Raw genomic sequence first — 17,682 nt, 5'->3', positions numbered from 1 at the left:
TAAGCTTTATTCCCTCCAGCTTCCTCCAGCTTAGAATCATAGAATAGTAGACCTGGAAGGTTCAACCCCTGCTGATTGCAGGAATCCACCTTCAAGCATCCCTGGCAGATGGCTGTCCAGCTGCATCTTCATTGCCTCTAGGGTGGGAGAGCCCACAACCTCCCTAGGTCATTGGTTCCATTGTCATACTACTCCAAAAGCCAGGACGTCTTTCCTGATGTCCAGCCGGAATCTGGCTTCCTGTCATTTGAGCCCATTGTTCCAAGTCCTGCACTCTGGACATGGAATAACTTCCTTCCCTCCCCCTCCAAAGCCCCCTTCCTAGTTGGGCTGAAAACCCCTTGCGAGTGGAAATAAAGGAGATCAACGGATGAGGAGGCAAAGACCACCTCTGCTGCTTCTCCCACCCTGCTGGCTTCAGCCTGGCAGGGTGTAGGAATCTCGGAGGCCTCTGAGTGCAAAAGCTTCCAAGCAATGAGGCTGCGATCGACAGGATTGTGCTCTATAAAGCCTAATCCAGCCAAAGTTAATCACTTTAAAATCTTGCAATCCTAACATTTACCAGGGAATAAGCTCAATTGAACACAGGCTTATCTTCAAGTAATGAGTACAGGATTGCACCATGGGCCCTCTGTTGCTCAGCAGAACCCATATGAAACCAAAAGTTCTTCCAAGTTCTTTAATTTGACTGGGTCGTGCCCTATGATAAAATGAATAATCCTTACCCCTTAGAAATGGCGAGTGTGTTCATCAAAAACCTTCCGGAGCTCTCTGTGCAGACATGCTTGTCTTGCTGTATTAGCAAGACCACAAATGCAGGAAATCGGCTGTGGGAAATAAAAAGCAGAGAAAAGCAGAAGTGTTCCCCAATTGTGAATGCAAATTGACCTCTTTACATTGCGACATCAATGACCAGTCCCATTGTGGTCCACAACATCTTATGCTATAATAAAAAACTAAGAGCATTAGAAGATTCATACTGGATCAGACCAAAGGTCCATCTAGTCCAGCACACAGTGGCCAACCAGCTGTCGACCAGGAGCCCACAAGCAGGACACAGGTACAACTTGGTAGTTGTACTTCAGTACATCTGTTAGGGATGTGGAAGCTAGGATATCTCATTAAGTATCATCCCCTTCTAGCAGGACCACATGATTTGCGGTGGTCCAGGGGTTAGGTTGGCATATGAAGCCCCTGTTCCTAACCTTCTCTCATATCCTAATATCAGGTGAATCACGAAATGAAGAAGAAAATGTTGGTGAGGAAAACAGGGAAATCTTTCAGAATTCTTGCTTCTGTGGCATCGTTCTTCATCTGCTGGCTGCCCTGCCATCTCTTCTTTGCTTCACAGCTGATGGGGGAAAGGGCTGCCTGAAATGATAGAATGATAGTTCTGTGGGTAATCATGTGCACTGCGTTCTGCTTCAATTTTTCCTGTCGGGGGGCGGGGGGAAACCCCAGCATGTCTTCAAGACATCCATTGCTGCTCTGGTTCAGAAAGGGTTTGTGGATTTACCAATCATTTCTGTTGACAATGCAAACACCATTAGGAGGGTGGACCTTGTAGGATCTTGTAGGTGAAGGCAGTACAATGGTGTGACCAGCCATGTCCCTGAAGAAGTTACCTTGGGTCGTACATAATGAAAAGGGTGTTTTGTGCACCTTATAAATATATTTCCCCTGGATGGCTGTTCAATCTCCAGCATATAATGTATAAATTCATTAAATTACAATCCAGTTGAGACCAAGACAATGGGCCTAGCTCCCTTTTTTCTTTTCTTTTTTCAGAGTAGGTTATTACATGCTACAAGACTGTTCCATCAAGATTTGCTGGTACATTAGAGCTCTACAGCAGTTTCCACAATATTACTTTTATGCAATCAATGAGAAGCATGATTAAAACATAGTTCTAAATTTAATTTTAATGTACCACTATGCTATCCAGCAATAGATGAGCCTCGTGTGGCATAGAGCGGTAAAGCAGCAGTTTCTGGAAGCTGGTTTCGGGTCGACCCGTCTCGGGTCGACTCAGCCTTCCATCCTCCCGAGGTCGGTAAAATGAGTACCCAGTTAGCTGGGGGAAAGGTAATAACGGCCGGGGAAGGCAACGGCAAACCACCCCGCTATAAGGCCTGCCAAGAAAACGTCAGCGAAAGCTGGCGTCCCTCCTAGAGTCAGTAATGACTCAGTGCTTGCACGAGAGGTTCCTTTCCTTTTTCCTATCCAGCAATACCCTTCCCTATGGCCATACCCTCCCCATGGTATACATTAGTCCCATACAGCAAATACCAAGATCATTTTTATGCTTCCCCCTTTTTTTCTTTTAAAAATAAGTATTGCACTATTGTAAAAATGAGAGGCAAACTCTAATTAAAGCTTCCCTCTCCCTGTGGAGCAATTCAGAGTGGAGCAATTCAGACACATGATTCAAAGGGCAATTCACAGACTGTTCATCACTAATCCCCCTGCTGGGATCAACCAGAAACAATACAGCTGGAGAGAGGAAAGGCTGGTTTAAGTGCACAGAAGCCTGGAAAAGCCCATTCGCATTTGACGTATTAATTATTATTATTGTTGTTGTTACTGTTGTTGTTGTAATAGCAGCTGCAACATGAGCAGCAGCAACAAGAACAGTCACATATCAAACCCCCACAAATCTGGCCTGAAAAACATGATAAAACAACTAATACTCCTCCCCCCACTTGGAACAACAGTGTCATCTCGTTGCTTCATAGAAAGTGAGCAAAGCCTTCCAGAGAAAAGAGTTATTGTGGAAGCAAATACGCATGACTACATACTACCCTGTTTGAACTTACTGGGCTATATTTTTTGGTTTGGGTGGTGGTGGTTTCGTTTTGCACTATTTTTCTGAGGATGAAGGTTTGGAGCCTTTTCTCTGTCCTTGGTCACGAATGGGCACTTATGATATTTTAGGGGTGGGGGCTGTATTCACTTGATGTGTGAAGCAGGGATGGGTGGGTGGGTTCAGCTCAGAGAAAACATGTCCTTTTTGCCACCACCAGCCATCAGTACACCATCCTTTAAGCTATAATATAAAGAGCAATTCCCCTTGCAGCTTCCAGGGTCTTTAAGGTGGGCTTGGAAGATATAGGAATTCAAGCCCACCCCACGGAAGGACCAATTGCATTGTCTGATATCACCACAACCCTGATATCACCACAATCCCTCTAATGGCAAAAGAGTTGCCCCCAGGGCTGGTGCCAGACTATTTTGCGCCCTAGGCAGGTGAGCTGCTTTCACACACACACACACACACACACACACACACACACACACACACGTAACTGGGCGAGGGGCGCCATCTTGCCCGCCCAGACGAAGCGAAGCCAGGACGTGGGGTGGGTGGGGCCGGCGGGCGGGCGGCTTCGGAATGGCATGCCCGGCTGGAAGCTGCTCTGGGAGAGTGACTTCTGGGCGAGCTGTTCCAAAGCCGTTCACCTGCCCCAGTGTCCTGGCTTCGCTTTGGCTGGGCGCCCACCCAGCCGAAGCAAAGCCAGGATGCTTGAGTGGGGTGGGTGAGCATGGCTTCGCTTCGGCTGGGTGGGCACCCAGCCGAAGCGAAGCCAGGACGCTGGGGTGGGTGGGGCCGGCGGGCGGGCGGTTTCAGAACGGTGCGCCCGGAAGCTGCCCTCTCAGAGCCGCTGTGGGAGAGCGGCTTCCGGGTGCGGCGTTCAGCGCCCCCCTTACCTTGGCGCTCTAGGCGGCCGCCTGAGTGGCCTCTATGGTAGCGCCGGCCCTGGTTGCCCCCCTCCCTGAAAGGCTCAGCACCCTCATCTCTTTAATACTCCTCCCCCCACTTGGAACAACGGTGTCATCTTGTTGCTTCATAGAAAGTGAGCAAAGCCTTCCAGAGAAAAGAGTTATTGTGGAAGCAAATACGCATGACTACATATTACCCTGTTTGAACTTACTGGGCTATATTTTTTGGTTTGGGTGGTGGTGGTTTCGTTTTGCACTATTTTTCTGAGGATGAAGGTTTGGAGCCTTTTCTCTGTCCTTGGTCACGAATGGGCACTTATGATATTTTAGGGGGGGGGCTGTATTCACTTGATGTGTGAAGCAGGGATGGGTGGGTGGGTTCAGCTCAGAGGAAACATGTCCTTTTTGCCACCAGCCATCAGTACACCATCCTTTAAGCTATAATATAAAGAGCAATTCCTCTTGCAGCTTCCAGGGTCTTTAAGGTGGGCTTGGAAGATATAGGAATTCAAGCCCACCCCACAAAAGGACCAATTGCATTGTCTGATATCACCACAACCCTGATATCACCACAATCCCTCTAATGGCAAAAGAGTTGCCCCCAGGGCTGGTGCCAGACTATTTTGCGCCCTAGGCAGGTGAGCTGCTTTCTCACACTCACACACACACACACACACACACACACATAACGTAACCGCGTAACTGGGCGAGGGGCGCCATCTTGCCCGCCCAGCCGAAGCGAAGCCAGGACGCTGGGGTGGGTGGGGCCGGCCAGCGGGCGGCTTCGGAACAATGTGCCCAGCCGGAAGCTGCTTTGGGAGAGTGACTTCTGGGCGCGCTGTTCCAAAGCCGCCCACCTGCCCCAGTGTCCTGGCTTCGCTTTGGCTGGGCGCCCACCCAGCCGAAGCGAATCCAGGATGCTGTAGTGGGGTGGGTGAGCATGGCTTCGCTTCAGCTGGGTGGGCACCCAGCCAAAGCAAAGGCAGGACGCTGGGGCGGCTTCATAACGGCGCGCCCGGAAGCTGCCCTCTCAGAGCCGCTGTGGGAGAGCAGCTTCCGGGTGCGGCGTTCAGCGCCCCCTTACCTTGGCGCTCTAGGCGGCTGCCTGAGTGGCCTCTATGGTAGCGCCGGCCCTGGTTGCCCCCCCTCCCTGAAAGGCTCAGCACCCTCATCTCTTTAGGTCCCAGGCTGAAAGGGAGCAGGGGTAAGCTGACTCACTTCCACGTGTGGCTATCAGGGGGCTTGTGCTTCCTTGAGGGCTCAAGGAAGAGAACTTGTGCAGCCCTTAGGTCCTTTCTTTTTTAGGGTTTGGGCATAGGTGTGCACCCAGGGATTTATTTTTTTAAAAAAGGTGAACATTTTTTGAACACTCAATCATAAAGGACATTTTTTATTCATTTATTAAAAACTTTAGACAGTGAAGCCCTACTATGTGTTCCACTTGTCTGACTGTGGGAGGGCCATTGCAGGGGAGGGGGGGATTGAGGAGATGTTATTGCTTGGGACATTAGGGTGTGTCATGGGCCAGATCTACACCAAGCAGGATATGGCACTTTGAAAACGATTTGAAAACTGTATATGAAGTGTGCCCTGGGCCCGAACAGTTGTCACTACTGTTATAAACCGTTTTAAAGCACTAGTGTAGATCCTGCCCTGGCACACCCCTTGCACACACCTATGGGTTTGGGATGGAGAGGAAGATTCTCATTCCAATCCCCTGATCCTTTTCTCCTTGGCTAGAGAAATGCTTTTCAAAGGGTATAAATCTCCAAGACTTTCTTCCACATGTAAGAGTAAGAGCTTTATCACACCAGCGTTATACTGTGCAGTCACTGCGAATTGCATGCAAAGGACTCAGCAGTTTTCCACCTTACAATCTGCTTTGATTGTGAAGTACTCCCAGGCATCCTGCCTTAATTGTGCAATAAAGCCAAAAGATTCGTTGTATTTAGCCCCTACATTTTGAGCGTATCTTCTGAGCCACCGCTGGGGTGCAAGAGCAGGATTTTAAAGAAATGCTTAGATCTGCGTAAGCTTTAAAGATAAAGACACCAAAATTGGCACAGTAAAAGATATTAGGGAGAGCTTTAAGCATACCAAATTGGAATTGAATTGGGTCATCCATTGATATTTTATGATTTTTTACATTTCCCTCCTTAAACTCACTTCCTGGTATGCAAAGAATTGCTGTCGCCTGGTAGCAAAAACAACAACTGCAAAAGCTTAGCACTTCCGGGATAATCTGAGGGAAGCAGGTATGTGGGATGAAGCTTTAAATCAGGGGTGCAGAACTTCAGGCCCGGTGTGTGCGTGTGTGTGCAATCTGTGTTGCTGGGCCCCTGGTCTGGCTCTCTATGGTCCCCAATTGGTCCCATTAGTTAACCTCACCCCATTTCTGTTGGGAATCTCAACGTAGCAGACTTTAGAAAACTTTGTTCAAAGAAATACTCACACCAGAGGTTTCTTATCATAGAATCATAGAATAGCAGAGTTGGAAGGGTCCTACAAGGCCATCGAGTCCAACCCCCTGCTCAATGCAGGAATCCACCCTAAAGCATCCCTGACAGATGCTGTCCAGCTGCCTCTTGAAGGCCTCTAGTGTGGGAGAGCCCACAACCTCCCTAGGTAACTGATTCCATTGTCGTACTGCTCTAACAGTCAGGAAGTTTTTCCTGATGTTCAGCTGGAATCTGGCTTCCTTGAACTTGAGCCCGTTATTCCGTGTCCTGCACTCTGGGAGGATCGAGAAGAGATCCTGGCCCTCCTCTGTGTGACAACCTTTTAAGTATTTGAAGAGTGCTCTCATGTCTCCCCTCCATCTTCTCTTCTCCAGGCTAAACATGCCCAGTTCTTTCAGTCTCTCTTCATAGAGAGACTCAACAGCCCAGAGAGCTTGTGAACCGCCCAGAGAGCTTCGGCTATTGGGCGGTATAAAAATGTAATAAATAAAATAAAATAAAATAAATAGGGCTTTGTTTCCAGACCCCTGATCATCCCTCTTACTTCAGTACAGAGCTTTACTGAGATATAAAACAGCGTTCTCCAGTACATTTAGTTTCTCCATACACAACACAGCATATCACGACACGTACATCTCCGAGTACAGACATGATTAAAATTACAACTCTTTACATACACTTTCATATCTACATGACTCATGCAATTGTCCAGTTATTCAATTAGCTGAATCTTCATTTCTTATCTGTGACCTTTCCAGATTCTTCATGAGTCACCAGCACCTGTCATGGCTTTATGCCCAAATCCAAGTCCACCAGGGCTGTAATTAATCTGTGGATAAATTTTGTACCTCAACAATTTCCCCTGGCCATAATGTGTGACAAAATACACATATTCCTGACAAAAGAAATTTAGAAAAGCATATTTTGCGAGAAAATGTGTTCAAACGTACTAATTTAAATGGCAGTTAAATAATTCTTTTGTGTACATTTAAAGAGAGAGGAAAAAAATCACAGATTCATTCAATAGGATAGAGTGGGCTTATAAATGAACACATATGAAAGTGACACAGGCCAAAAATGGACCAATCCATCCAGCCGTAATCACAGGCATATGGGTCTTCCCCCGTCTCCACTTGATTTTCCAGGATATTACAAGGCTGGAAAGGCAGGTTATTGGAATGCTTTTATTGGATGGTTCAGGCCATATTGGCTGGGATGATGGGAGGTGTAGTCCAACACATCTGGAAGTCATTAGATTGGGGGAGGTTGACTTGCCATCTCTACAATGATTGATTGATTGATGCTCAGGGAAATGCTTTAAGTATACTAGGTTGTGTAGGTAGTTATGATGGCTTGTATGTCTCCACTTTCTGTTTCACTCTCATGATCTATCACAACCTAAAGTTTCATCTGAATGGTGGGGCAGTGGAGGCCAGGGAATCAATAAAAGGAAGAGATTCCTGAGTGAAAATCATCTCCTGAAATTATCTGCCCTATTCAGAGGACCATTTTGCTAAATATTCTTCTGGGGCTACCATTTTGCATCCTCCACAATGCCCTGGACCTAGAATTTTTCTGGGGCTTTGTGACATGGGGGTAGAGAATGATAGGCTCCACACACAAAGATGGAGAATACTTGGCAAAATGGTCCCTTCTTTGAGAGGGGTGAGAAAAAGGATATTCTCACATGATGTCAGAAAAGTCTCCTTTGAAACATTTACCGTTAACTCTAGTTCATGTTCCAAGATGGCTGGGAATTCCTCTCCAGTCTTTAGACTGTAGCAACAGTTAGTGTTGGGAAAGATGGCGCCCTCCAGCCAATGGGAGAAGGCAGGCAAGAAACACCCTCCATAGAGAGAAGTGTATTCTGCATCAGAAGAAGAGAGGGGACAAATCAGCTAGAGTTCAGTTAGCTGCAATTGGTAGGGAGCCTGAGAGGAGCTTCGAAATCTGTTCTCTAGGAATCTATTATTATTATTATTATTATTATTATTATTATTATTATTATTATTATTTATTTATTTATATAGCACCATCAATGTACATGGTGCTGTACAGAGTAAAACAGTAAATAGCAAGACCCTGCCGCATAGGCTTACAATCGAATAAAATCATAGTAAAACAATAAGGAGGGGAAGAGAATGCCAACAGGTACAGGGTAGGGTAAGCAGGCACAGGGTAGGGAAAAACTAACAGTAGAAAGTAACAGTAGAAGTCTGCACATTTTAAGTGCATATTTTAAGCTGAGTCATTCAGTGTATTTGCTGCATGCTGGAACAATGCTTTCCTGCACTGTGCTCACCTTCTATATCTCTGAGCAGAGCAAGCAAATATTAGAAAGGCAATTGTTAAATAGTCCTCAAAGTGGCTTGGGCAGCCATCTCACTCCCTTTCAGGCTGATCTAAACAATTCCCAGTTTTGTTTCTCAGAAAACTAAATCCAGCCTATCAGAAATGAACAGTTCCTACATCCAACTTCCTTTTCCTCCCTCTCCCACAGCAAGTGCAACCCACAAACTCTCACCAGGGAGTAAGCCCTCCCTGTACACAGTGGAATTTACTTCTGAGTAAACAGGCACAGGCTTGCACAGTAAGCCATGTAGCACTGCCTGCTTAACTCCAAGAAGTGCACCACACTTCGTAGATTGCAATTGAGAACAAGGAAGTGGCTTCTTGCATATAATCCATTTGAGTCCTGAAGAGGTCTTTCACTTTCGGACAGAATACCCTGCACTACTGGAGTCTTTTTATCTGTCCTGAACGCTGAACTGGACATTAGACAGCTCTTGCTTGACAAGCAGATCAAGGAGACCAAGTGAGCACATCAGTCTCTGATGAATGTGTCTGTGTTGTGTGTGTGTGTGTGTTTGAAAAGCAATCCTCCCCAAGCCAGCATGGGAAACTTGCAGTTTTTCTCTGTTCAGTTTTAGACAGGCTCTTAAAACCTCTTTTTTGTTCCATATCACCTTTTTATATTTTAAGTCACTTTTTCGCCTCTTCTAACTTTCTATGTTCACATTCTTTATGTGTGTGTGTGCGTGTGTGTGTGTGCGCACGTGCGTTTTAAAGTTTTTAAACCTTGAACTGTTGTAAGGTTTAGGGGTAAGTCGGCTCATGACCCCTATTTAGGCAAAAAGGAGACTCATAAACTGATGAATAAAAAGAAATGTTTTAGGCTTCATAGCTCATCAGCCCAAGCCAACACTAGCAAACGTGAGGGATGGTCAGAGGTGTGTGTGTGTGTGTGAATCTGCAGGATCACAAGTTGCACCTCCCCATTCTGGGATCTTCTCATAGGTATGAAAGATAGGGTGACCATATGACCGGGTTTGCCCGGGAGGGTGAGGGGAAATCCGATTTTTTTTCAAAGAGCAGCTCTAATGGGAATTAACAAGAATGCTTATAACTCCGTCATTTTTTAAGATAGACATGAAATTTGGCACAATGGTAGCTCTTAGGAAGGGCTTTAGTCATACCAAATTTGAAACAGATCCGTTCATCCATTGATTTATTAGGAATTTTTTAAAAATTGAGGTTTTAAAATTATTATTTTTTAAACTGTCATTTTTAAAGATAAAGAGCTGAAAGTTGGCACCATGAAAGCTTTTAGGTAGAGCTTTAGCCATACCAAATTTGGAACAGATCTGGGGCCAGTAGCAAACCCTGTTAACAACAACAGCATACAGTCAGAAAAGATATTTGAGGGAAGGGGAGAATGTAACACAAAGAGTATAGCAAAAGCTTCAAAGTACAGCAAAACCTACAAAAGAAGGAGTGAGTGAAGTTAATTTCAGATACATTGAATCTCTCACTTGTTCTTTATTTCAGTGATTTTAACATTAAGATGTTATGTAGAACAGTTTTGTCTTAAATGTGTGCTGTAAAATCAGACATGTGACCAAGGCTATGTTCGGGTGGGCACGCCCCCTTGGTACTGGACACGCCCCCTTGGGGGGCGACCACGTTGTCCTCCTTGATGGTTTCCAAAATATGGTCACCCTATGAAAGATGGTGGGAGTTGAAATAGTATAAACAACAGTATATACAAAAGTATAAACAACAGTATCTTCTCCTGCGTCTTGCTCTGCCCCAAACATCAGTGGGGGTGTGAAAGAGATGGAGTAGGCGCCACTGTCTACTTGCACAGCAAGTGGCAGCAAGATGGAAAAAGAAGCCGAAGAGCAATAGCAGGTGGGGGCATTAGTGGTGAGAAGGGAGGGAGGGAGGGGCCCCATTGAGCGTATTTGTGCTGGAAATGTGAAGAGCAGGAAGGAACAGTGCATGCCAAAGGAAGTGAGGCAGGTGGCTACTAGGAGGAGGGCTTTCTCCGCTCTGGCACCCTGGTTGTGGAATGAGCTCCCCAGAGAGGTCCGCCTGGTGCCTACACTGTACTCCTTTCGTCGCCAACTGAAAACCTTTTTATTCTCCCAGTATTTTAACACTTAATTTTAACTTAAATTTAAATTTTACTGTTTTAACTCTGTATTTTAATTTTATATCAATTTTGCTGTGTGGTTTTTATTCTGGTTGTGCTTTTTATACTGTATTGTGTAGTTGTGCTTTTAACCTGTTGGTTGTCTTACTATGATTTTAATTTTTGTGAACCGCTCAGAGAGCGGCTGGGGCATTCTGGGAGATGCAGTCCAACACATCTGGAGCGCCCCAGGTTGAGGAAGGCTGGTACAGATGAAGGCAACAAGGAAGAAGGCCTTTTCAGTGGTGGCCCCACAATTATAGAATGATCCCCCTGATGAGGCTCGTGTGGCATCAGCATCGTTATCTTTTCGGTGCCACGACAAGACTTTTCTCTTCTGGTTTTAAACGTTCGAATTAGTTGTATGTATTTTATGGTGTTTTTATTAGTGTTGTACCCTGCCTCGATCCAGAGGGAGAGGCGGGTAACAAATAAATATATTATTATTATTGTTATTATTATAATAATATTTTCCCAGGCATTTAACATATACTGAGTTTTTTTCCTTAACCAACCCCAGAATAGTTGTTTTTAAGTGGATATTGTCTTTTATGCTTTTTATGGTTTTAAATTGTGCATATTTGTTTTTAATGTCCACTGTTTTTAATCTTTGTGAACTGCCCAGCCAGAGATACTAAACGCAAGAACTCATCCACCAAAATATTTAAATATTTTAAACCAAAGCTAAAGAACAATAATTAATAAATCAACTATGCAGTACCATCCTTCAGGAAAAGTTTGAGTAAAGAGACAGCTGTTAGGCAAAATTGCAAACAAAAATACATCAATGGCATATGAATTTTCATGCATTTTTTTTTTAAAAAAAGTATCTTAAACTGATACTAACAAAATGAGACAGACATCAGGGTGCTTATGAAGCTTGCTTTTTTTAAAAAAAGTATTTTTAAAAAATTTCAGGACAAACCAAAGTTAAGAAAGTCAAAATGAGAATGAGAGAAAATGAAAGTGAAAAATTGGTCCATTACTAACTGAAACTAACAAGATGAGACATACAGGGGCCAGTTTACATGAAATGGGACGTGCTTGATAAACTGTGTTAGTGCTTAATAAGGCTGATTTACATAAATACGCTCTTGAGATGCGTTCTCAAACCATTTGAAGCTGGTGAGGGTGGCTTGTTGGGCTGGTTAAGAAACCTCCCGGAACCCATGGCCTGTTGTAGGATTGTGGAGTGGTTTGTTAATCACCCCAACAATCAAACCACTCCAGTTTCGGATGACACAAGAGGCTGCGTTGGAAGCTCGAATATTCAACTTAGAGCCTGCAGACACCACAAGTCACCGTATATTAAATAAGCCATGGTGCGATGTGGTAATAGTGGCCTTAGGTAGTGGCCTTTTACAGCAATGATCTCACAATTTTATGATCACGAGGTCGTCGCCCTGGTCTACACGCGACGTGCAACATCGCACCTGCCATTTTGGGTTTTTTTTTGTTGGAGCGCACGAGTGCTCGTGCGAAAAATTGTGATTTTTTTTTTTTAAAAGTACTTTCCCTGTGCCCCCCATTCCACCCCTGATGGGCACAGAGGTCCTGAGGAGCTCTGCGCCCGTGCACAGTTCCTGGTTACTCACGAGGAGCCAGGACAAACCACGATGCGCGCCCACACGTTCCATGGTCTTGGGCAGAAAAAGCAGGCTAGAAGTGTAGGGCGAGATCCCGGGGAAAGGGATGGATCATCCCTCCCTGCTCCCGGGATCCCTTGTGCGTCATGTGAATGCACAGAGATGATCCCGGGTCTCTCCCCAGGATATCGCCCCATCTAGCTATGGCCAGAGTGAAACAGGAGATAGGTTTTTCAGCAACTAATGCAAGCCTGAATTTATTGGCTTATGAAGAGGAAGATATGCATCTCTAAGATGTACATGGAGTTATTTCAGTAGCACTTTGGGAAACCCGGCCAGCTCCTGGGTTGGATGTAGTTGTACCCTAGCCACTTCTTAGGTGCCACCATAGGCATGTGTAACTCATTTCATTAGAGTGTGCACCTTAAAGGCTCTGATAGGAGCAGTGGGGGGGCATTGAGTTTCCACGGGGATACTAATAGTGGCTGCCATTAGCATGCCTGGGGGATTTACACACTTTCTGAAGGCTCTTGAAAGTGCTTTCCCATCCTCCTTAAAAGCTCTGATTCAAGCAGTGGGAGGGTGCAGGAAAGCGGAGGCATCCCTGGGAAATTAGGGTGTTCCTGGGCACACCCGGAACATCCCGTGTGTGCGCCTATGGGTGCCACACCCCCTCATGTGTTTGAGAAAGTCTTCTTGGGCCTTCCCACTGCAGACCCTCAGCTCTGGGTGAGTAAAAACTAGAGATCAGCCCCAACGGGGACCCACACCGTAGCCCACATCCCAAAGCTCTGAATGGTGAGTCTCAGCAGTCCCTAATGACCTTAGCAGGGCCTCCTGAATGCCTGGCCAATTGTGACCAATCTATGCTTATTTTATTTTGCCATCCGACCACATGGAGAGCCAATTAACATGTAAACCCTTGAAAGTTCTCCATCTGGCCTGAAAAACCTTTTTCGGCATTCTTACAGGGGACAGGACTTGGCATGCAACCCCATCCCCCTTACACTGTTTTCAAGGGTGTGCAAGTAGACTTTTGCCTGATGGAAAGAGAGCCCAGCATAGGGTGGGGCAGGGTTGAATAGCCACACATGGCTCATCCCTGCCATGTGCAGTGGAGCATGTGTCCTTACGCAGCACACTAGCATGCACCGCCACACTCCCAGGGTCATGCAAATGCTACCCTTGGCTGGCTACCATAGGGAGGGGAACCAACTGCCAAGGACGGGCTTCTTTTTCTAACTGATTCTCATCTCCTTTCCCATCCTTGTTCCTTCTTCTGTTCTTCTTCCTCCAACTCATGTTAATTTCCTATCTTCCTCCAGGGCTGTACGGACAAAGCCAAGATGACAACCTACTTTGGGAATATCTCAGTCAAACAGATGAACGGCAGCCACCATCTAGTAGACATAACCTCCACAAACATAGCCATTGCCTCCCTGATCCTGTTGTCCTTCCTGGTGGGGATGACCATGAATGGGCTCTTCCTCTGGGTGCTTGGGGTGAAGATAAAGAGAACAGTGAATACGCTCTGGTTCCTTCACCTGATTCTCACCTACTTGATTTTCTGTTCATTCCTACCTTTCTTAGCTGTCCATGCCCTCCTTGGAAATCACTGGATCTTTGGCAGAGTTATGTGCAAGCTTCTCAATACCCTTGGTTCTCTGGGCATGTTCACCATGGTCTTTCTACTCACCATCATCAGCCTGGACCGCTATCTCATCATCTGCCATCCCATCTGGACCAACCATAACCGCACAATACCCCAGGCACACAGGCTACTAGCATTAATGTGGCTCTTTTCTCTAGTCTTGAGTGCCCCCTATCTGGCCTTTCGGGATACTCGAGTGGTAGAGAAGGGCAGAATCCTGTGCGTCAATAATTATGCTTTCTCCAATGACTGGGACACAGACACAACACAGGTTATACGGTATCGTGTTCACTTGGCTCTCTTTGTGGTTCGTTTCCTGCTGGCCTTCCTGTTTCCGTCCTTCATCATCATTGGCTGCTCCTATCGGATGGGTCAAGAAATGAAGAAGAAAAACTTTGTGAGGAAGACTGGGAAACCATTCAGAATTCTCGTGGCTTCTGTGGCATCCTTCTTCATCTGTTGGCTTCCCTACCACCTCTATCAAGCTTCATGGTTGACTGGGAAACTGTCTGAAGCCACAGAACAGGTCCTGTGGGTAATCATGACTGCTGCCATCTGCTTCAATTTCTGTTTCACCCCCATTCTCTACCTCTTTGTTGGAGAAAAATTCCAGCAGATCTTCAAAACATCCATTGTTGCTCTGCTTCAGAAAGGTTTTGCAGATGCTCCCATCATTTTTGTCAACGAAGCAAACAGTGCTGAGAGGGTGTGTTAGATCAATGTTCTTTCACCCAAGGACGAAATCCAAACAGCCCTTAAGCATGACTCCACCATTCCAGCAACAGAGGGTTCAAAAGCGCTTTATTGATTAGTAATCAAGGCCTGGCCTCTTCAAAGGGAGCAATCAGACAAAGACATTGGGAATTCAGCACAGCATTTGAGCCTGCAAGGGGCAGGGCCCTGTTGGAGCATAAACCAAACAGAACATAACACTGGGGCATAGCTAATTTTGCTAAACAATCTCCTATGTTTTATAAACAATCCCTTTGCCTTACATTAAGCTAACTTTGACACAGGAGTACTGGAGCCGAAGCTCTTGTTCATGTTAGATAAGACAGATGCAAGGATGCACTCAAGGAGATATTCTCGCATACATGACATTTTGCCTGCTATATGATGGCTACTTTACAGTTTCCTTTTAAAAATGGAGACACTTATGCTAACAGGTGGACCAATGGCCAGAACATCTTCGGGCTGAAAGTGACATAACGGAGTGACCAGCCAAGTCCCTAAAGAGCTGACATTGGTTTATACATAGTGAAAAGAGTGGTTAGCACACTTCATATTTTCCGCCTAGGAACAACCACACAGGTGGATGTTATATATGCTGTAAATGGAATTTACTGAGCTCCGGCTATTGGGTGGTATAGAAATGTAATAAATAAAATAAATAAAATAATATAATTTCTACACATTATGACCCAGTTGACACCAGAACAATAGCCCCACCTAACTACCATCTTTCCCCCTTTTCCCTGCCATACTTTGTGTTGGGCAGGGGAGGGAATGCATATTCCTGGCAAAATAAGTTTGAAATCCATTTTTTTTGGTGAGAAATCATGTTAAAAGCACATATTTAAATAATAGTAAAATACCACTTTTGTACCGATTTAAATTGAATAATCACTGCTTAGTTCAACGGGGCAGAGTGGCCTTATGAATGAATACATGTGCAATTCATACAGACCAGAAATATACTGGTCCAACTGTCCCCAAGTGTAAGCATATGGGTCATGGGAGATTGCTATTAATGATAAATTAACCTGTTACATTAAAGTGAGAAGAGGAATAGCAAAAACGAATGATTTTGAGGAAATTTGGAAACAGTTCCTAATATTTGTGTTTTCTAAGGGAAGTGGGAAACCACCAGCAGAAGAGGTGTTAAGATTTTGGAAACAGGAATGATCCCGAAGGGAAGGGGGAGCACTTGTTATTATGTTGAATTATGTTGGATTATGTTATGAAAAAGCATTATATGTTAATAATTATATATTCAAGTAATTTGTTAGGTATTGGTATGTTAATTGTTACGTTGGTTTGTATTTTTTGTAGTAATAAATAAAATATATTAAAAAAAAGAAGCATGTGGGTCATTTCCTCATCCTGATTTTCCGGGATATTACAGGTGTGGAAATGGGCAGGGTCAAGGGTATCGATAATTATGATCTCTCCAGTGACTGTGATGAGGGCCAAACACGAGCCCTGAGGAATGGTGTCACTTGGGCCTCTTTGTGATTCAGTTCTTGCTAGCTGCCTGCTTCTCCTCGTCATCATATTGGGATGCTTTTATTCGATGGCCCAGGGGTGGTGGTGGGGGAATGGTCTCTGGGCCTTCAGCATCCAGTCTGATAAGCTCCTAGGAAGATTCATCCTTGACTCCTGAAGAGTCTTGGAGAATCCCCTTCCCTGCTTCCTGTTGTCTTCTCTTTCTCCTTCTCCTTAGCTTGAGTCAGCCCCTGAAAACCCTTCTCCCACACGAGGGAGAACAGACCTGATCCTCACAGTGATTCAGTGCATTTGCTGCAATTTGAAGCAATGCCTCCACTCTGCTCCGCTTGTATTTATTTATTTATTACATTTCTATACCGCCCAATAGCCGAAGCTCTCTGGGCGGTTCACAAAAATTAAAACCACAATAAAACAACCAACAGGTTAAAAGCACAATTACAAAATACAGTATAAAAAGCACAACCAGGATAAAACCATGCAGCAAAATGGATATAAGATTAAAAGACAGAGTTAAAACAGTAAAATTTAAATTTAAGTTAAAATTAAGTGTTAAAATACTGAGAGAATAAAAAGGACTTCAGCTGGCGATGAAAGCAGTACAGTGTAGGCGCCAGGCGGACCTCTCTGGGGAGCTCATTCCACAACCGGGGTGCCACAGCGGAAAAAGCCCTCCTCCTAGTAGCCACCTGCCTCACTTCCTTTTAGCAGGGGCTCACGGAGAAGGGCTCCTGTAGATGATCTTAAGGTCCGGGCAAGTACATATGGGAGGAGGCGTTCCTTCAAATAACCTGGCCCCAAACCGTTTAGGGCTTTAAATGTCAATACCAGCACTTTGAATTGGGCCCGGACCTGGACTGGTAGATTTCTATTGTAGATTTCTCAGTGGAGCAAACAAGGTTAATGGTAAGCAGTGTTCAAAGTGGATTGAGTTGCCAGCACACTTCCTATCAGGCTGACTTCACCATTCTACTTTTGTTCAATAGACAAAACTGAATCCATCCTTTGTGAGATAAAGCTTCCCCACCTCCTTTTTAAAATCTGAAATAAAACCATCCCACTTCCTTCTCTCTCTCTCTCCCACTTTTAACACTGACCGAGTGCTCTGTGTTTAGGTTGCAAACAAAACACAAAGACACCCACCAGTCTGCCCCCTTAAACGCAATGAGATTTGATTCTGGAAAATGAGTCTTGGGCTTGCCATGTAAACCACATGGCACTGTCCATTGCTTGAGAAGTGGGAACTAGTGCATAACACATCTACATTACTGAGAATAAGGAAGTGGGTTTTACAGATAAGGCATTTGAGTGACGTACAGGTTTCCCCCTTTCCTCAAATATACCGTTATATTTGAGGCTTCTTATCGGTCCTGAATGCTGAACTGAACAGTTCTGAGGATAACCATTGCGTGACAACAAGCAGATCAAGGCCACCAAGTGAGTTGGGCAGACTTTGAGGAACGGGAAAGGGTGAAGGGAGTATTTGAAGAACAGCCTTCCTGGAGAGGGGGTGGTCAACAAGCAGAGCTCTCTGTTCAGTTTTAGGCAAGCTGTTAAAATCTTTTT

At 45.1% G+C, this 17,682-nt stretch overlaps 1 protein-coding gene across 1 annotated transcript; it reads left to right on the top strand.

Moving 5' to 3' along the window:
* The first annotated feature begins 8,905 nt into the window (after positions 1–8,905).
* Positions 8,906–15,808, top strand: LOC134408070 (probable G-protein coupled receptor 33). The gene is made up of 2 exons (XM_063140143.1): positions 8,906–8,994; positions 13,565–15,808. Exon 2 carries the CDS (start codon positions 13,586–13,588, stop codon positions 14,603–14,605), a length of 1,020 nt encoding a protein of 339 aa, XP_062996213.1. The 5' UTR covers positions 8,906–8,994; positions 13,565–13,585; the 3' UTR covers positions 14,606–15,808.
* Positions 15,809–17,682: the final 1,874 nt, after the last annotated feature.

The sequence above is a fragment of the Elgaria multicarinata genome, chromosome 13 (genome assembly GCF_023053635.1).
Source record: "Elgaria multicarinata webbii isolate HBS135686 ecotype San Diego chromosome 13, rElgMul1.1.pri, whole genome shotgun sequence".
Lineage (NCBI taxonomy): Eukaryota > Metazoa > Chordata > Lepidosauria > Squamata > Anguidae > Elgaria > Elgaria multicarinata.
This window is presented reverse-complemented; position numbering and strand designations above follow the sequence as displayed.